We start from the raw sequence: 21,661 nt of genomic DNA on the forward strand, positions 1-21,661 counted from the left end.
GCACCATTCCCGTGCTCGTGGGTTTCACCGAAGTAGTAAACGTCTGAGACCTGCATCACTTCGGGCTTTCCTCCCACATTAAGCTGGCACGCCGTGATATAACTGGAATACTGTTAAAAGCGGCGTTAAACCCAACTCACTCACTCACTCATTGCAACGTCACCCGTTTGTTCGTGCATTGTGATCAGATGCAGCGTTCAGATGCAAAGCCACGTTTTTGTAAATGTACACCTCAACGACAGCTACATTCAAATTATTAGTTCCCTCTCTTTTTGTCGGTCGTATATATGATAACAAACTGTTTCCTTCAAACGAATAAAGTTCACATCCACATGTATCTGATATTGATTTAATTTTCATTTCATTTTTGAAAACATTTACCCACCAGGTACGGTGGTCAGGCTCGCTGACTTGGTTGATACATGTCATCGTATCCCAATTTTATACTATTGGTGTCAATGACAGGATTGTCTGGTCCAGACTCGATTAATCACAGACCGCCGTCATATATCTGGAATATTGCTGAGTGCGGCGTTAAACAAACAAACATTTAATGATAAAAATATTGAAAAAAATAACGATGCGGACTGTTCTTTGCATGACGTTAACTGTTTCGAGGTGCTGTATACCATATTCATTATTTACCTGACGTCTTGAACCAAGCGGGGGCACGGGTGGCCCAGTCGTCTAAGGCGCCGCGATTCGCTGTGCAGATTTGCGTCCCTTGGGCACGCAAGAAACCTATGATTGTGGGTTCGAATCCCTGTTCGCCCCGATTATGTTTCTAGGTTTGTCAGCACCAGACCCGTGCTCGTGGGTTTCACAGAAGTGGTAAACGTCTGAGACCTGCATCACTTCGGGCTTTCCTCCCACATTAAGCTGACACGCCGTGATATAACTGGAATACTGTTAAAAGCGGCGTTAAACCCAACTTACTCACTCACTCTTCCGAAGAAAGGTGATCTGACTGACCCTAAACACTTCCGCCCTATTACTTGTTTAAACACAGTACAAAATATTTACAGGGTGTCGTATTTACTGCGCTTCCAATGACATTATCTTTATGGAGCAGAAAGGAACCAGAAAGGGATGTTGGGGTTGTAATTATAAGGATCATTTGCTGGTTCAGAAAATGATCCTTGAAGAGGCTAAAACTTACCACCGCAACCTCTCAATGTGTTGGATAAACTGCCTTTGGAGGATCAACACTAAGAAAACAGATTCTCCTTGTCGAGTCCTTTTTTAATGATATCGGTATGTCCTTTGGACTCGACAAAGTCAACATTCTTTATCTTAAACGTGGCAAGGTAGAAGAGGGAGGATCAGTCAGTTTACTTGGGGGAGGAGTTATTGACCATCTCGTGGAAGTTCAGGCCTATACGTATTTAGGTATGCAGGTTAGGGACAAACTTCCGAATGCCCATATCTCATGTAAACACTTCGGGCAGAGTACAAATGTAGACTTAAGAAAATCTGGAGTTCAGAACTGAACGCTCGCAATAAAGTCAAAGCCACAAATACATATGCTGTACCCGTCCTTTCGTATTCTTTTGGTGTTGTTGATTGGACGAAACAGGAAATCAGGGTATTGACACCCTGACACGGAGAATCATGTCAGACAATAGATCCCACAACCCTCGCTCTCCCTTCAACCGCTCATATTTACCAATTATGATGGAAGGGCGTGGTTTGATTAACGTTGGGGCTCCTCATGTTAGAATTGTATTGTGTACTTTTGCACACATTTATTTGTCTGATGATCGCCTTGTGAAGACTCATGATGAAAACAAGACATTCCACGGTTTTCGAAAACGAGCTAAGGATGTGGGACATAATCTCAATATTAATGTTGATTTTGTTGATGGATATGTACTGCTGGACGATACAGAAATGAGTGTCAACCAAGCGAAGTGTCATATTAAGTCGGTCCAGACTCAGTTTTTCAAGGAAAGGCTTTCTGAACGACCACTGCATCGAGTTTATGTGCAGTGTGTTGAGAAGATCACCAACCCTGCAGAGTCCTTCGCTTGGATGAAGTCGCCTGGGCTGAAAAGTAAAACAGAAGGCTTTCTGTTTGCTGCTCAGGACCAGTCACTTCCCACTCGAAACTGTCAATGTGTGATTTTGCATCAAAATGTAAATATGAAATGTAGATTATGCAATGAATTTAATGAGACTCTCAAACACACTGTCAGTTAATGCCCAGCTTTGGCACAAACATAGTATCTTAAGTAGAATTTGTCTTCAGCAACCCATGCTTGCTGTAAAAGGCGACTATGCTTGTCGTAAGAGGTGACTAACGGGATCGTGTGGTCAGGCTCGCTGACTTGGTTGATGCATGTCATCGATCCCAATTATGTGATCGATGCTCATGGTGTTAATCACTGGATTGTCTGGTCCAGACTCGATTATTTACAACCCGCCGTCATATAGCTGGAATATTGCTGAGTGAAACAAACATATTCGGGATCCATTAAAGAAATGAGCGTTATATTTCTGAGTACTGAGTAAAGGAACCAAGAAATAATTCAAATCACTAATTATGCTATATTCTACAAACGAAAAACAAGTAATCTGTGTTGACGTACATTAAGAATCCCCAAATGCCTGGATATATTTCAATATCTGATACGATTGATTGCGACTTGCATACGAAAACCATATTTCTTTAATGGCCAATGCTCATATCGAAAGCACGCTGAGCCTGTGTGTTCTAAAGTCTGAAGGCGAGCAATCTAACACAACAAAAACCCTTCACAGGCCGTGAGAATGTTGGACTTTCATTGTTTCCAAAGACATAAACCTTGTAATTACTTAAAATCATTTGCAACCGACGTTTCAGTCATATTTTTAAATGACAGAACATGCCAAATCAGTGTAATTTGTGATTGTTTATAAGTACTTCTGTCACAAGTACTTCTGTGGTCAGCATATTTCTGATGACTCCGTCCACGCAGTCAAAGTTCTATATATAAGATGCAAAATGTTGTTACTAGCACTCAATGACATATAGGTACTTTACATCTACACCTTGGACCACAGCTGGAATATTGCCGAGTGCTGCGTTAAAAAACAACAACACAAACACAGGGGAGCATATTGGTGAGTACTTAGTCCTCTGTCCAGGATTTATAGCCGAATGCCTGTACTATAGCGTTTCTATTACGAGGTGACCATGGAAGGATGGTCATAATTATATTTCATGAACCGATTTGGTCATTGCACGACATCAACCCCTATCAACTGGCGCTATCAGTCTTTTCGGATACGGCCTCTTCATGGCTAAAATAATGCCGTTGCGACGTTTAATATTAACGCACTCACTTCTCGTATACGGAACACAGTGACTGTTATTATAATATAATTGTTAAACAAGTAACAGTTAACCTTTTTTTGCTTCCTAGTGTTTACAGCATGTTGCGGGTGATGTTCGTCGTCTTGACGGTGTTAACGGTGGCGGTGGAGTCGAAAGGAGGTCAGTCGTTCATTTATTTTCGCGAACACCTGGTGTCATCACTATTTGGTAGTGATTCATAAACACATGCTTATGATATAGTCGGAATCGTACATTGGACTGTGCTTTTAGCATAGATTTCTTTCACTTCTATCTTAAAGTTTCCTTTTAACCTCGATGGAATCTGTTTCGGTGGATAATCGAGACTGGTTATTCGCTGGCGTTGAGGCCATATTACGATTATAGTCAGGTTTTGCCGCTTTTGTTTAGGAGACACAATTCTTATTTTTTGGTTCTGGCTTCCCCGGTAATAGCAACAAAATGTCGCGAGGAAGATAGAAATTTTATTCAAAATATATTAATTTCCTTAATACTCCACTGGGCCTAATTAATGGATGTAAAACAATGCACAAAAAATAGAAAAGATTGTAATTTTCTTACACACCAAATGGTGAGAAACCCATTTGAGAGAACTGGTATCAAACATATGTGTGAGATCGAATTCCAGACCAGTGATTGGCCACTCCATGGTGATGACCTGAGGTCAGATGATGACGGACTGATTCTTAGTCATTGATCAGTTGCTCGTGCTTCAGTCGAATGTTGACCTACGTCTGTGTTGAACCACGTACAGGACCGTGTAAATGATGATGATAATAATAATAATAATAATAATAAACAAACTCGTCCTCGTCTGGGAGTTTGTTTGTTATTATTATCAGTTACATTGTCTGTCGTCAAGTCAACGTTATCGTTTTTTAGAGTGTAAACCCCCTGGATGCCGCAGCGACACATATGTCCCCCCTCTTCAACCCTCACTTCGAAGTCGAATAAAATTCAAAATACATCACGCAAACTAATACACTTCACAGTTTTGAATTCCCTCTTTTGTTTATCAATCACTGTTATTTTAGGCAAAGCAAAATTACTGAAAATTTGGTACATCGTAAATCTCGCCAAATCACAATTCACGGCGTTTTTTACTGTGTGTTAAGCAATCTAAATATCGGATATTTACTCGAATAATTAAAATAGAAAAATAGTATATTAGTGACCACGGGTATTAAATCACTAATGATACACAACCGCTGTAGTGTACGTTCCGCCATATTGGATTGTGTTCACAAAATGCCGGTTATGAGACGCCTATTCGATCTGGTATATTTCAACTCAGCCGCTATACATGCATCCCTGAATTCCTCATACATATTAGAAACAAATGACAAACGGTCTTTGTCACCAAAGCAAATTATCCAGATGAAATCATGCGAAATAAATTAGCTGTAGAAACGAACACTGTGCTCCGAAAACTGTACTTGCTGAAGTGATCAAAAAGCCTTTTTAGAGGTACTTACGTCTAATTGTTGCATACATTGGCTCGATCACGCGTTTGAGAATATTCATGGGAAGAGTATCTTAAGCTTTGCACTAATTATGGAATTACAAATATACACATTACAATTATTTGGTAAATTCAACAGAAACCATAAATGTTTCCGTCCTGTGTGACGCCATGACTGACGCTAAATCACGTCACAAACAAATGATAGTACGCAGATTGTCAGAATGTTTCTGATTGCTTACGTGACACAATTATGTATATGCGATCCCTAAATCATCGAAAATCCTCCTCAGGAAATCCCGCGTACTGTTGTCAGTGAACACGCCATTTTGTAAAAGTCGGTTACCGGAAGTGATATCATACGGAAGTAAACATTGCTGTAAATATTTGGTAATTTCTTTGAGGTGAAAACTTTTAACTTGGCAACCGTGTTCTTTGTTTTTGTCTAGTTTGCATTAAAGTCATCGCCTTTATAATCCACAGATATGGTGGAAACCTTTTCGTGTAGGGTCACATTATTTGAGCAGTAAGAAGTACATAGGATGACGTCACTTCTGACAGACTGAGTGGTGTTATGTATTATTCTACCATTTAATTTGGAATTTACTCGATTCTGATTGGTCAATCAGAGGATATTAAATCACAATAAACCCCAACAGCTGGTTTGACGACCGCATCACCGCGGAAGCTAATATTCATACAATAGTACTATTGTCATTCAGTCATTGTCGGTAGGCATAGATAAATAATTATATCTACAATTACAGGTTACAAAATGCACAGATGCGGTTACTACAATATTCAAAGGATGTGTGGCAATACATTTCATGCAGAAAACACGATAGAAATCTACAAAGGGAATGTATTTACGTTTTGGAGGCAACAGAGAGCTTGGAATTTTGGCGCCTTTCTATATACGACTGTGACGTCATATCTGTTGCGTCACAATGAGCGATATGACGTCATGATTGTGACGCACGATGTAGAGCGAAAGCCTTGCAAAGCTTGTTTTGTTTTCTTTAGGGTTGCCCACCCCATGTTAACTTACCAAGTTGCCGTGCTTATATGCTTTCAATGCCTGTCATATGTTCGAGTGAAGTATTACGGTGTAAACAAACTGCTTGAGTATATACAGTACCATGTTTTGATCTAGTGGTAGAGCGTCCGTCCGGAGAGCGGAAGGTCCGGGGTTCGATCCCCGGCCGCGTCGTACCAAAAGACGTTAAAATATGGTACTTGTTGTTACCCTGTCAGGCGCTTGGTATTAAGGGGCTAAAGCAAGGACTGGTCGGTTCGGAGTCAGTATACTGTGTCTGAGTGGGGTATTCATGTTAAACTGCGGCATGGTATCTCAGTGTGCTAGCACTATAAATCGACTAGTACAAGCAGACACACACACACACACACACACACACACACACACACACACGTGCATGCACGTCGCTATATAAGTGCAATAATCTTGGACGCGACTTTAAACCCCATTTCACCTCACCTAACTTCACCTCTTGGGGTGAACACGAACTGTCAAGGATTTAAAGGATTAAAAACAATTACCCTGACAACGATCACTGATTAGTTAAACCAGAACAAATATAAAAGCTGATAAGCTAAGCAATTGTAAAACAGTAAAAAAAAAGAGTAAATAAATCAACACTTTGACAAGATAATTGAAAGATACATAGACAACAAACTAAGTCGGCTACAACCAATTAACACTTGAGATTTAATTAACCAGACACTCTAATAAATAACGGGAAATAAACAGAGTGGGTCTGTCTCTAAAATAGGTCTCTTGGACAACAAAATAGACGAAAACGCCTGAATAGCAAACTGGTCTTATAGACTTAAGCCTCAGTCACTTTGACTGGGCAAAGAAATTCTAAACTTCCCAAAATAAAAGGTACTTTAGTCACAATCACTGAAAAGGGTACTTGACCAAAAGTGTAACTTGCCTCCCAATAGTAAATAGGTACTTGACCTATACTAGACGGAAAGTCGGTTATCTACGGATTACTAGAAAAACGGGGTGGGAAATATAAAAGCCTAGCCAGTAAGTTTTAGCTCAATACCGCCCCTCAGTACCCGAGGGAAAACTGCACCATAACCACTTACTAACGAAACCTGACTATTTGATCAGTTTCGACCTGAACAAACCAGTAGCAAGGTGACACGTTAATGGTCTAGCGATACCTGGAGGTGAAGACACATGCTTTTGCCAAAGGTTATAACCCGTATGCATGGACGTCGTAGAGAACAACCTGTCCTTTCAGCCGTGGGTGTGGTGAGGTGAAATGGGGTTTAACCTCGAGTCCAAGATTATTGCACTTATATAGCGACGAGCATGCACGTGTATGTGTGCGCGCGTGGCTGCTTGTATTAGTCCGGACTGATGTCGATTTTATAGTGTTAGCCCACTCGGATACCATACCGCAGTTTAAAATGGATACCCCACTCAAACACAGTATACTGGCCCAGGGCCGACCAGTCCTTGTTTTACCCCCTTAATTCCGAGCGCCAGACAGGGTACCAACAAGTACCGTCTTTTGGTATGACGCGGCCGGGAAACCCCGCACCTTCAGCTATCCGGGCGGACGCTCTACCCCGAGACCACGGGGATAACCGAAGTGTGTTTCCTAACACCGAGAAACCCCGAATAGCAAACTAAGTACTAAACCAATACAGAAGTGAGTGAGTTAGAGAGTTGGGTTTAACGCTGCTTTTAACAGTATTCTAGGCATATTGCGGCGTGTCACTTAATGTGGGAGGAAAGCTCAAAGTGATGCAGGTCTCAGACGTTTACCACTTCGGTGAAACCCACGAGAACGGGTATGGTGCTGACAAACCTAGAAACATATCGGGGCGAACCGGGATTCGAACCCACAATTGTAGGTTTCTGGCGTGCCCAAGGGACGCAACTCTGAATGAACAGCGAATCGCGGCGCCTAAGACGACTGGGCCACCCGTGCCCCCCACTGGTCCAACAGAACATTATTGACGATAGTGACTTGAAAAAGGATGATTTCTTGACAACTTTGTAAATATTATATTTGCACAAAGCTGGATCCTCGCGGAAGGATAAGTACTCCTGGACCAAGGCTGGGGGATTAAAATGGAACGAAGGCGAATCCATTGACAAGCAAGATAAAGATACTGACGAGGACCAACTGCAAAGTTCAGGCGATGTCCAGACTCCAACTGATGGTGAGGAACCACGTCTGGCAACACAGAAGACAGGACAATTAGTCATATGTGACACAATTAAAATATGCCATGATGTTGATTCAGATAAATTGATCAGATAACATGTGGTTCATGTAACGTGAGTGAGAATGTACATAAGAGTTTCATAAAGCATGCGTGGGATATGATTCAGATAAATTATCAGTCAGATAGGATATGGCTCAGATATCGCATGGATCAGATAGGATATGGCTCAGTTGTGGCATGAATCAGATAGGATATGGCTCAGATGTAGCATGGATTAGATAGGATATGGCTCAGATGTAGCATGAATCAGATAGGATATGGCTCAGATGTAGCTTGAATCAGATGGGATATGGCTCAGATGTAGCATGCGTCAGATGGGATATGGCTCAGATGTAGCATGCATCAGATGGGATATGGCTCAGATGTAGCATGCATCAGATGGGATATGGCTCAGATGTAGCATGCATCAGATGGGATGTGGCTCAGATGTAGCATGCATCAGATAGGATATGGCTCAGATGTATCACAGATCAGATAGGATATGCTCAGATATCGCATGAATCAGATAGGAAATAACTCAGATATAGCATGGGTATGATAGAATATCGTTCAAATTTAGCATGGATGAGATGGGATATGTTTTGGACATAAAATAGTTTAGAGATATGGTTAACAAGGATTTCAAAGATCAGGTATGTGAATTTAACAGACAGGCTAGCAAATTCTCATTGTTGCATGTTATTTCTCGTATGATACTTTGTTTAGGTGAGACAGTGATGAGCAAATTACTGAAACAACAGGAGCACCTGCTTGAGGAAATGAAAGGAGTCCGCAGAGACGGTAAATCTGTTATACATATTTGAGTAACAAGCAGGGACGTTATCGTCACCATCTGAACATATGTATCCAAGAACTGTATTTGGCCTTTCAAATTTAAAAGGTGGGCAGCGTTTGAAAATAAATTCCGCTCTGTTAATTACACATACAGGATTTTTGTTTGTTTGTTGTTTAACGCCGCACTCAGCAATAATCCAGCTATATGGCGGCGGTTTGTAAATAATCGAGTCTGGACCAGACAATTCAGTGATTGACATCATGAGCATGGATCCACACAATTGGTATAGGATTACATGCATCAACGAAGTCATTGAGCCTGACCAACCGTTCCCGTCATTCGACTCTTACGACAAGCATAGTCGCCTTTTACGTCAAGCATGGGTTGCGGAAGACCTATTCTACCCCGGACCTTCACAGGTCTAAACATACAGAAAGTTGCGAAGTCTTCACCATGATCACAATTAAGAATTGTTGCCCTGGCATAGACCTCGCCGCTACGTCGCCAACATCGTTTTCTGTCATCTGTGATTACTATTGTAATCCTATGTTAAAGTATGGGAGTTAAGATCATCTTAGCACTAAATCGCTTTGTGCAAGTGGGCCCTGGTCTCATTGCAACCCCACTTCAGCTTCTACTTGCATTTCATTGTGATTAGATGTTTCGTTCAGATGCGACACCACGGTGTTTTAATGTACACCTCGCCGCAGCTACATTTATATCTTTAGTTCTTAGTTTAGTCATTTTCTGTCCGCTGTGTATACGTGTTGAAACAATTAGATATTTTGGATCAATAAAGTTTCAAAAACAAACTATTAAGGTGGTTTCCAGGAAAGGGGTGTTACCATTTGGTAGAATATGATTCCTGTCGGTGAAGGAATGTTATTGGTTGTTATGATATTAGGTTTTGGAGTGCTCTGATATTATACAATAATGGGATGTTACCGGTTGTTGGGTCCTAGTGGACTTTGATACGTAGTGAAGACATGTTACCGGATGTTATAATATTAAGTTTGGGAGCACTTTGGTGTCTGTAAAGGAAATTCAATGTTACCGGATGCTTAAATATTAAATCCTGTAACACTCTGATATACAATGTCCCAGTTTCCCAGATGAAGTCGGCCATTGGTGCTTCAAATACCAAATGTGGTCCAGACAAGCACTCTGTTGACGGTGAGTACCTTGTCATTATTCCATTGAACATCATCACAACCCACCCACCCTCGGTAAATTTAGATTACTGCAACATATTTCCTATTGTCATATTGAGTTTACTGATTTATGTGGGGGGCACAGGTGGCCCAGTCGTCTAAGGCGCCGCGATTCGCTGTGCAGAGTTGCGTCCCTTTGGCACGCCAGAATCCTATGATTGTGGGTTCGAATCCCGGTTCGCCCCGATGATGTTTCTTGGTTTGTCAGCACCATACCCGTGCTCGTGGGTTTCACCAAAGTGATAAACGTCGAAGATCTGAATCACTTCGGGATTTCCTCCCACATTAACCTGATACGCCGTGATATAATAGCTGGAATCCTGTTCAAATAGGCGTTAAACCCAACTCACTCACTCAATCAGTTGTTATATACAACTGTGATAATCCCAGATTAGGCAAGAATCAGATGTCTTCCGGATGTGAATTAATAAAACGTGAAGAAAAGATTTCGCAATTTTAATGAAATTGTAGATCTTCTCAGATTGAAATGTTAACATTCTCTCGTTCCTTACATTGTCTGCACTTCAGATTCCAATGGTGTCACAAAGTCACACAGTGAGCGTGGACAGAGTCCGTCCAGGAAACACACTCGGTTTGCGCACAGTGGTCATGTCCAAAAGTTGCATCGTGGTCGCGCCCAGATATCGTCCAATGGTCACACCCAGACACCGCCCAATGGTCACGCCCAAATGTCACACAGTGGTCAGGCCCAGACGCCGTCCGCTAATCACGCCCAGATACCGCCAAATGGTCATGCCAAAATATCGCACAGTGGTCACGCCAAGATGCCGTCCAATGGTCACGCCCAAACGTCGCACAGTGGTCAGGCCCAGAGATTGTCCGATGGTTACGCCCAAACGTCGCACAGAGGTCAGGTCAAGACGCCGTCTGCTGGTCAGGCCCAGATGACGTCCGATGGTCACGCCCAAACGTCACACAGTGGTCAGGCCCAGAGATTGTCCGATAGTCACGCCCAAACGTCGCACAGTGGTCAGGCCAAGAGATTGTCCGATGGTTACGCCCAAACGTCGTACAGTGGTCAGGCCAAGAGATTGTCCGATGGTTACGCCCAAACGTCGTACAGTGGTCAGGCCCAGAGATTGTCCGATGGTCACGCCCAAACGTCGCACAGTGGTCAGGCCCAGAGATTGTCCGATGGTTACGCCCAAACGGCGCCCAATGGTCACGCTCGGATGCCGTCCGAAAATAACGCACAGACGTCGTACAGCGGTCACGCCCGAACGTCGGATCGCGGTCTTGCTAAGGGCAGGGGAAGTCGAGGAGGTCTTACAGATACACTTTGTTACAACTTCAAAATATTTGATCCTGCTCTGGTGTTAAATGTTAAACTGCGGATCCGCACATCGCAACAACTAACTAAAATCAGCAGAACTTCAGCAGAATCGGCACTCCGTTTGTCTCGAACTTCCTCGACACATTTTCGATTGTCACCATATCTTCGAGTTAGCATTGATGTGTTAATAGTTTCCTTCTCACGTGTCTTTCGAGAATTTCAGTAGAAATTCGGTAAAATTATCGCACCGTTGTTGCAATGTGTCGGTGGCAGTTCCGTGGAATGCTACGAAATTAATGAAACGTGTATCCGTGGAAGTGTATCTATCCCATGATACTGTAGTTGTTCCTGGTTGGTTCCAAACAGATTAACTAGCCTCTTCAGCCTCTCCAGCCTCTCTGGCCTCTCTGGCCTTTCCAGCCTCTCTAGCCTCTACCGCCTCTACCGCCTCTCTAGCCACTCTAGCCTCCCTAGCCACACTAGTCTCTCCAGTCTCTCAAGCCTCACTAGCCTCTCCAGCATCTCTCGCCTCTCCATCCTTTCCAGCCACACTAGCCTTCTGAAGATTCTCTAGCCTCAATAGCCTCTCTCGCCTCTCCAGCCTCTCTAGCCTCTATAGCCTCGGAGGGCACGGGTGGCCCAGTCGTCTAAGGCGCCGCGATTCGCTGTGTAGAGTTGCGTCCCTTGGGCATGCCAGAAACCTATGATTGTGGGTTCGAATCCCTGTTCGCCCCGATTATGTTTCTAGGTTTGTCAGCACCATACCTGTGCTCGTGGGTTTCACCAAGGGTGGTAAACGTCTGAGACCTGCATCACTTAGGGCTTTCCTCCCACATTAAGCTGACATGCCGTGATATAACTGTAATACTGTTAAAAGCGGCGTTAAGCCCAACTCACTCACTCACTCACTCACTCACTCTATAGCCTCTTCAGCCTCTCTTGCCTTTCCAGCCTCTCCAGTCTCTCCAGCCTCACTAGCCTCTCCAGCATCTCTAGCCTCACTAGCCTCCCATAGCCTCTCCTGCATCTGAAGATTCTCTAGCCTTTGGCACGGATATTTTGGTCTGTCCGCTCGTGGGTTTCACCAAAGCGGTACTTCTAGTACCCATGACACTCATCACGCTCACACAGTAAGATATAACTTAAATGCTGTGCAAAGGGGAGATAAACCTAAATCGCTCTGTCATCGAGTGTTGGTAAGGTGTAAGGGGCGTAACTCCCTCAGACTAATTGCAAAGCCGTAAATGTACTTCACAGACTATTTAATATTAGCGTCTAAGCAATAAAACAAACACAGACAATATGGGTAACATTGAATAGTTACGAATTTACTGAATAAGCGCTACAAAAATGTAAATAATTCTATGCAGTGTCTGGTGTATGTATAAGTACAACATGCTCTGTCCACCGTGTGTATAGGTACAACATGCTCTGTCTACCTTGTATATATGTACAAAATGCTCTCTCCACCATGTGTATAGGTACAACATGCTCTGTCCACCCTATGTATAGGTACAACATGCTCTCTCCACCGTGTGTATAGGTACAACATGCTCTGTCTACCTTGTATATATGTACAAAATGCTCACTCCACCATGTGTATAGGTACAACATGCTCTGTCCACCGTGTGTATAGGTACAACATGCTCTCTCCACCGTGTATATGGGTACAACATGCTCTGTTCACCATGTGTATAGGTACAACATGCTCTGTCCACCGTGTTTATAGGTACAACATGCTCTGTCCACCATGTGTATAGGTACAACATGCTCTGTCCACCGTGTGTATAGGTACAACATGCTCTGTCCACCTTGTATATAGGTACAACATGCTCTTTCCACCTAGTGTATAGGTACAACAAGCTATGTCCACCTAGTGTATAGGTACAACATGCTCTGTCCACCTAGTGTATAGGTACAACATGCTCTGTCCACCGTGTGTATAGGTATAACATGCTCTCTCCACCTTGTATATAGGTACAACATGCTCTTTCCACCTAGTGTATAGGTACAACATGCTCTGTCCACCGTGTGTATAGGTATAACATGCTCTCTCCACCTTGTATATAGGTACAACATGCTCTTTCCACCTAGTGTATAGGTACAACAAGCTATGTCCACCTAGTGTATAGGTACAACATGCTCTGTCCACCGTGTGTATAGGTATAACATGCTCTCTCCACCTTGTATATAGGTACAACATGCTCTTTCCACCCAGTGTATAGGTACAACATGCTCTGTCCACCATGTGTGTAGGTACAACATGCTCTGTCCACCGTGTTTATAGGTACAACATGCTCTGTCCACCCTATGTATAGGTACAACATGCTCTGTCCACCGTGTTTATAGGTACAACATGCTCTGTCCACCGTGTGTATAGGTACAACATGCTCTGTCCACCGTGTGTATAGGTACAACATGCTCTGTCCACCATGTGTATAGGTACAACATGCTCTGTCCACCTAGTGTATAGGTACAACATGCTCTGTCCACCGTGTGTATAGGTACAACATGCTCTGTCCACCTAGTGTATAGGTACAACATGCTCTGTCCACCTAGTGTATAGGTACAACATGCTCTGTCCACCGTGTGTATAGGTACAACATGCTCTGTCCACCGTGTGTATAGGTACAACATGCTCTGTCCACCATGTGTATAGGTACAACATGCTCTGTCCACCATGTGTATAGGTACAACATGCTCTGTCCACCGTGTGTATAGGTACAACATGCTCTGTCCACCATGTGTATAGGTACAACATGCTCTGTCCACCTAGTGTATAGGTACAACATGCTCTGTCCACCATGTGTATAGGTACAACATGCTCTGTCCACCTAGTGTATAGGTACAACATGCTCTGTCCACCGTGTGTATAGGTACAACATGCTCTGTCCACCTAGTGTATAGGTACAACATGCTCTGTCCACCTAGTGTATAGGTACAACATGCTCTGTCCACCGTGTGTATAGGTACAACATGCTCTGTCCACCTAGTGTATAGGTACAACATGCTCTCTCCACCGTGTGTATAGGTACAACATGCTCTCTCCACCGTGTGTATAGGTACAACATGCTCTCTCCACCGTGTGTATAGGTACAACATGCTCTCTCCACCGTGTGTATAGGTACAACATGCTCTGACCACCGTTTGTATAGGTACAACATGCTCTCTCCACCGTGTTTATAGGTACAACATGCTCTGTCCACCGTGTGTATAGGTACAACATGCTCTCTCCACCGTGTGTATAGGTACAACATGCTCTCTCCACCGTGTTTATAGGTACAACATGCTCTGTCCACCGTGTGTATAGGTACAACATGCTCTCTCCACCGTGTGTATAGGTACAACATGCTCTGACCACCGTTTGTATAGGTACAACATGCTCTCTCCACCGTGTTTATAGGTACAACATGCTCTGTCCACCGTGTGTATAGGTACAACATGCTCTCTCCACCGTGTGTATAGGTACAACATGCTCTGTCCACCGTGTTTATAGGTACAACATGCTCTCTCCACCGTGTGTATAGGTACAACATGCTCTGTCCAACGTGTGTATAGGTACAACATGCTCTCTCCACCGTGTGAATAGGTACAACATGCTCTGTCCACCGTGTTTATAGGTACAACATGCTATGTCCACCTAGTGTATAGGTACAACATGCTCTGTCCACCGTGTGTATAGGTACAACATGCTATGTCCACCTAGTGTATAGGTACAACATGCTCTCTCCACCGTGTGTATAGGTACAACATGCTATGTCCACCTAGTGTATAGGTACAACATGCTCTGTCCACCTAGTGTATAGGTACAACATGCTCTCTCCACCGTGTGTATAGGTACAACATGCTCTCTCCACCGTGTGTATAGGTACAACATGCTCTCTCCACCGTGTGTATAGGTACAACATGCTCTCTCCACCGTGTGTATAGGTACAACATGCTCTCTCCACCGTGTGTATAGGTACAACATGCTCTGACCACCGTTTGTATAGGTACAACATGCTCTCTCCACCGTGTTTATAGGTACAACATGCTCTGTCCACCGTGTGTATAGGTACAACATGCTCTCTCCACCGTGTGTATAGGTACAACATGCATTGTCCACCGTGTTTATAGGTACAACATGCTCTCTCCACCGTGTGTATAGGTACAACATGCTCTGTCCAACGTGTGTATAGGTACAACATGCTCTCTCCACCGTGTGAATAGGTACAACATGCTCTGTCCACCGTGTTTATAGGTACAACATGCTCTGTCCAACGTGTGTATAGGTACAACATGCTCTGTCCACCGTGTTTATAGGTACAACATGCTCTCTCCACCGTGTGTATAGGTACAACATGCTCTGTCCACCGTGTGTATAGGTACAACATGCTCTCTCCACCGTGTGTATAGGTACAACATGCTCTGTCCACCGTGTGTATAGGTACAACATGCTCTCTCCACCGTGTTTATAGGTACAACATGCTCTCTCCACCGTGTGTATAGGTACAACATGCTCTGTCCACCGTGTGTATAGGTACAACATGCTCTCTCCACCGTGTGTATAGGTACAACATGCTCTGTCCACCGTGTGTATAGGTACAACATGCTCTCTCCACCGTGTGTATAGGTACAACATGCTCTGTCCACCGTGTTTATAGGTACAACATGCTCTCTCCACCGTGTGAATAGGTACAACATGCTCTGTCCACCGTGTTTATAGGTACAACATGCTCTGTCCAACGTGTGTATAGGTACAACATGCTCTGTCCACCGTGTTTATAGGTACAACATGCTCTCTCCACCGTGTGTATAGGTACAACATGCTCTGTCCACCGTGTGTATAGGTACAACATGCTCTCTCCACCGTGTGTATAGGTACAACATGCTCTGTCCACCGTGTGTATAGGTACAACATGCTCTCTCCACCCTGTTTATAGGTACAACATGCTCTCTCCACCGTGTGTATAGGTACAACATGCTCTGTCCACCGTGTGTATAGGTACAACATGCTCTGTCCACCGTGTGTATAGGTACAACATGTTCTCTCCACCATGTGTATAGGTACAACATGCTCTGTCCACCGTGTGTATAGGTACAACATGCTCTCTCCACCGTGTGTATAGGTACAACATGCTCTGTCCACCGTGTGTATAGGTACAACATGCTCTCTCCACCGTGTTTATAGGTACAACATGCTCTCTCCACCGTGTGTATAGGTACAACATGCTCTGTCCACCGTGTGTATAGGTACAACATGCTCTGTCCACCATGTGTATAGGTACAACATGTTCTCTCCACCATGTGTATAGGTACAACATGCTCTCTCCACCGTGTGTATAGGTACAACATGCTCTGTCCACCATGTGTATAGGTACAACATGCTCTGTCGACCGTGTGTATAGGTACAACATGCTCTGTCCACCGTGTGTATAGGTACAACATGCTCTGTCCACCGTGTGTATAGGTACAACATGCTCTGTCCAACGTGTGTATAGGTACAACATGCTCTCTCCACCGTGTGTATAGGTACAACATGTTCTCTCCACCGTGTGTATAGGTACAACATGTTCTCTCCACCTTGTATATAGGTACAACATGCTCTCTCCACCGTGTGTATAGGTACAACATGTTCTCTCCACCGTGTGTATAGGTACAACATGCTCTGTCCACCGTGTGTATAGGTACAACATGCTCTGTCCACCATGTGTATAGGTACAACATGCTCTGTCTACTGTGTGTATAGGTACAGCATGCTCTCTCCACCGTGTGTATAGGTACAACATGCTCTGTCCACCGTGTGTATAGGTACAACATGCTCTGTCCACCATGTGTATAGGTACAACATGCTCTGTCCACCATGTGTGTAGGTACAACATGCTCTGTCCACCGTGTGTATAGGTACAACATGCTCTGTCCACCGTGTGTATAGGTACAACATGCTCTGTCCACCGTGTGTATAGGTACAACATGCTCTGTCCACCGTGTGTATAGGTACAATATGCTCTGTCCACCATGTGTATAGGTACAACATGCTCTGTCCACCGTGTGTATAGGTACAACATGCTCTCTCCACCGTGTGTATAGGTACAACATGCTCTGTCCACCGTGTGTATAGGTACAGCATGCTCTCTCCACCGTGTGTATAGGTACAACATGCTCTGTCCGCCGTGTGTATAGGTACAACATGCTCTGTCCACCGTGTGTATAGGTACAACATGCTCTGACCACCGTGTGTATAGGTACAACATGCTCTGTCCACCGTGTGTATAGGTACAACATGCTCTGTCCATCGTGTGTATAGGTACAACATGCTCTCTCCACCGTGTGTATAGGTACAACATGCTCTGACCACCGTGTGTATAGGTACAACATGCTCTGTCCACCGTGTGTATAGGTACAACATGCTCTGTCCATCGTGTGTATAGGTACAACATGCTCTGTCCACCCTATGTATAGGTACAACATGCTCTGTCCACCATGTGTGTAGGTACAACATGCTCTGTCCACCGTGTGTATAGGTACAACATGCTCTGTCCACCGTGTGTATAGGTACAACATGCTCTGTCCATCGTGTGTATAGGTACAACATGCTCTGTCCACCATGTGTGTAGGTACAACATGTTCTCTCCACCGTGTGTATAGGTACAACATGCTCTGTCCACCGTGTGTATAGGTACAACATGCTCTGTCCACCGTGTGTATAGGTACAACATGCTCTGTCCACCGTGTGTATAGGTACAACATGCTCTGTCCATCGTGTGTATAGGTACAACATGCTCTGTCCACCATGTGTGTAGGTACAACATGTTCTCTCCACCGTGTGTATAGGTACAACATGCTCTGTCCACCGTGTGTATAGGTACAACATGCTCTGTCCATCGTGTGTATAGGTACAACATGCTCTGTCCATCGTGTGTATAGGTACAACATGCTCTGTCCACCGTGTGTATAGGTACAACATGCTCTGTCCATCGTGTGTATAGGTACAACATGCTCTGTCCACCATGTGTGTAGGTACAACATGTTCTCTCCACCGTGTGTATAGGTACAACATGCTCTGTCCACCGTGTGTATAGGTACAACATGCTCTGTCCACCGTGTGTATAGGTACAACATGCTCTGTCTACCTTGTATATAAGTACATCATGCTCTGTCCACCGTGTGTATAGGTACAACATGTTCTCTCCACCGTGTGTATAGGTACAACATGCTCTGTTCACCATGTGTATAGGTACAACATGCTCTGTCCACCGTGTGTATAGGTACAACATGCTCTGTCCACCATGTGTATAGGTACAACATGCTCTGTCCACCGTGTATATAAGTACATCATGCTCTGTCCACCGTGTGTATAGGTACAACATGCTCTGTCCACCGTGTGTATAGGTACAACATGCTCTGTCCACCGTGTGTATAGGTACAACATGCTCTCTACCGTGTGTATAGGTACAACATGCTCTCTACCGTGTATATAGGTACAACATGCTCTGTCCACCGTGTGTATAGGTACAACATGCTCTGTCCACCGTGTGTATAGGTACAACATGCTCTGTCCACCGAGTGTATAGGTACAACATGCTCTCTACCGTTTGATAGGTACAACATGCTCTCTCCATCGTGTGTATAGGTACAACATGCTCTGTTCACCGTGTGTATAGGTACAACATGCTCTGTCCATCGTGTGTATAGGTACAACATGCTCTGTTCACCGTGTGTATAGGTACAACATGCTCTGTCCACCGTGTGTATAGGTACAACATGCTCTGTCCACCGTGTGTATAGGTACAACATGCTCTGTCCACCATGTGTATAGGTACAACATGCTCTGTTCACCATGTGTATAGGTACAGCATGCTCAGTCCACCGTGTGTATAGGTACAACATGCTCTCTCCACCGTGTGTATAGGTACAGCATGCTCTCTCCACCGTGTGTATAGGTACAACATGCTCTGTTCACCGTGTGTATAGGTACAACATGCTCTGTCCACCGTGTGTATAGGTACAACATGCTCTGTCCACCGTGTGTATAGGTACAACATGCTCTCTCCACCGTGTGTATAGGTACAACATGCTCTGTCCATCGTGTGTATAGGTACAACATGCTCTGTCCACCGTGTGAATAGGTACAACATGCTCTGTCTACTGTGTGTGTAGGTACAACATGCTCTGTCCACCCTATGTATAGGTAGAACATGCTCTGTCCTCCGTGTGTATAGGTACAACATGCTCTCTCCACCGTGTGTATAGGTACAACATGCTCTGTCCACCGTGTGTATAGGTACAACATGCTCTCTCCACCGTGTGTATAGGTACAACATGCTCTGTTCACCGTGTGTATAGGTACAACATGCTCTGTCCACCGTGTGTATAGGTACAACATGCTCTGTCCGCCGAGTGTATAGGTACAACATGCTCTGTCCACCGTGTGTATAGGTACAACATGCTCTGTCCACCGTGTGTATAGGTACAACATGCTCTGTCCACCTAGTGTAAAGGTACAACATGCTCTGTCCACCGTGTGTATAGGTACAACATGCTCTCTCCACCGTGTGTATAGGTACAGCATGCTCTGTCCACCGTGTGTATAGGTACAACATGCTCTCTCCACCGTGTGTATAGGTACAACATACTCTCTCCACCGTGTGTATAGGTACAACATGCTCTGTCCACCGTGTGTATAGGTACAACATGCTCTCTCCACCGTGTGTATAGGTACAGCATGCTCTGTCCTCCGTGTGTATGGGTACAACATGCTCTGTCCACCGTGTGTATAGGTACAACATGCTCTGACCACCGTGTGTATAGGTACAACATGCTCTGTCCACCATGTGTATAGGTACAACATGCTCTGTCCACCGCATGTATAGGTACAGCATGCTCTGTCCACAACGCGTATATGTACAACATGCTCTGTTCAACATGTGTATAGGTACAGCATGCTCTGTCCATCGTGTGTTTATGTACAACATGCTCTGCAATTTATCTACCGGATTAGGTATAACATGCATTATCTACCACAGAAATTTGTGTAACATTCATTGTCTATTGCAGAGGCGAATATGGCTCGGAAGATGATTGATGCGATGGGCGGGATGGGCGGGTCAGTGTTTGGCCAAAAAGGTTCCGGTCGTGGGTTTTTCGGAACCAAAAGAACATCAGCTTCCGGAACCTTTCCCAGGATGTTTTCAAAGTTTGGCTAATAGAAAATAATGGAAAGGTATATTACTCATACAGTTTAGATACAAATCATACATGCAGTTATTATCGGGACAAGGTTACTAGAAAAAAAATGTTTCTGGAAGGGTCTTGAAAATATTATTTATTTCGAAAAATTGCAATACGCATAATATGTTTACAATAACTTTGCATTGTTTTTATTCAAAACAGTTCTTATGCTTCGTCCGCGAAATTTGTCATTTTTAGTAAATTTATCCAACTCGCGACTGTAAAATATATAATCTGCTTCTTTCATCTGTGTAGAATTAAACTGTTTTTGTTTTAGGTACGGGAACTATGAACTATCGTCTATCGCGGAGCATCTCAGTCACATGCATGAGTTCTGTTGTTGCAAATGTTTCTTTCCGACACCTGGAATATGTTAATACATAATGCTGCATATCTAATCACTGCGTTTGTTCTTTCTCCGTGGTCTAGTGGTACAGCGTCCGCCCGGAAAGCTGAAGGTCCGGGGTTCGATCCCCAGCCGCGTCATAACACGTTCAAAGGCGGAACCTGTTGTTACCCTGTCTGGCGCTCGGCATAAGGGGCTAAAACAAGGACTGGTCGGCTCGGAGTCAGTATATTGTGTCTGAGTGGGGTATCCATGTTAAACTGTGGCATGGTATCTCGGTGGGCTAGCACTATAGATTGGCATCAGTCCGGACTAGTACAAGCAGCCACACACACAAACACACGCACGCACGCACGCACGCACGCATACACACACGTGCATGCACGCGACGTTAAACACCATTTCCCTTCACCTCTTTCGCTGTCTTTCCGGCAAGGCGCTCCGTGAGAATATTTCTCACTGCGTCTGCCACGTCAGGTTTCTTGAGATCCCATTTTCAAGCGTATACTTTCTTTTGCCCTGCATGCTATATATCTCAATTCCTTTTAACTGGATTAGCAATTAGCATCGGAAACGTCCACCCGTGAATATCGTGGTTAGAATTGGTCTTCAGCAACCCATGTTTGTCGTAAGAGGCGACAAACGGGATCGGGTGGTCAGACTCGCTGACTTGGTTGATGCATGTCATCGTATCCCAATTGCGTGGATCGATGCTGATAATGGCAATCACTGTGTTGTCTGGTCTAGACTCGATTATTT

The 21,661-nt window shown here is 44.2% G+C and overlaps 1 protein-coding gene across 2 annotated transcripts; it reads left to right on the forward strand.

Annotated features, from left to right (window-relative positions):
• Positions 1–3,006: 3,006 nt before the first annotated feature.
• LOC124139062 (repetin-like) lies at positions 3,007–20,950 on the forward strand. Of its 2 annotated transcripts, XM_048394756.1 has the most exons (9): positions 3,007–3,102; positions 3,405–3,475; positions 7,857–8,000; positions 8,772–8,846; positions 9,946–10,014; positions 10,581–11,220; positions 11,293–11,336; positions 20,383–20,548; positions 20,834–20,950. In XM_048394756.1, the coding sequence occupies exons 2-8, from the start codon at positions 3,415–3,417 to the stop codon at positions 20,529–20,531; spliced, it is 1,182 nt and encodes a 393-aa protein (XP_048250713.1). In that variant the 5' UTR covers positions 3,007–3,102; positions 3,405–3,414; the 3' UTR covers positions 20,532–20,548; positions 20,834–20,950. The 2 variants fall into 2 exon arrangements, with proteins under 2 accessions (XP_048250713.1, XP_046361995.2); XM_046506039.2 differs by having other exon boundaries at positions 10,581–11,336.
• The last annotated feature ends 711 nt before the right edge of the window (positions 20,951–21,661 follow it).

This window comes from Haliotis rufescens, unplaced genomic scaffold (genome assembly GCF_023055435.1).
Source record: "Haliotis rufescens isolate VD_foot unplaced genomic scaffold, xgHalRufe1.0.p SCAF_13, whole genome shotgun sequence".
In the NCBI taxonomy this organism is placed as follows: Eukaryota; Metazoa; Mollusca; class Gastropoda; order Lepetellida; family Haliotidae; genus Haliotis; species Haliotis rufescens.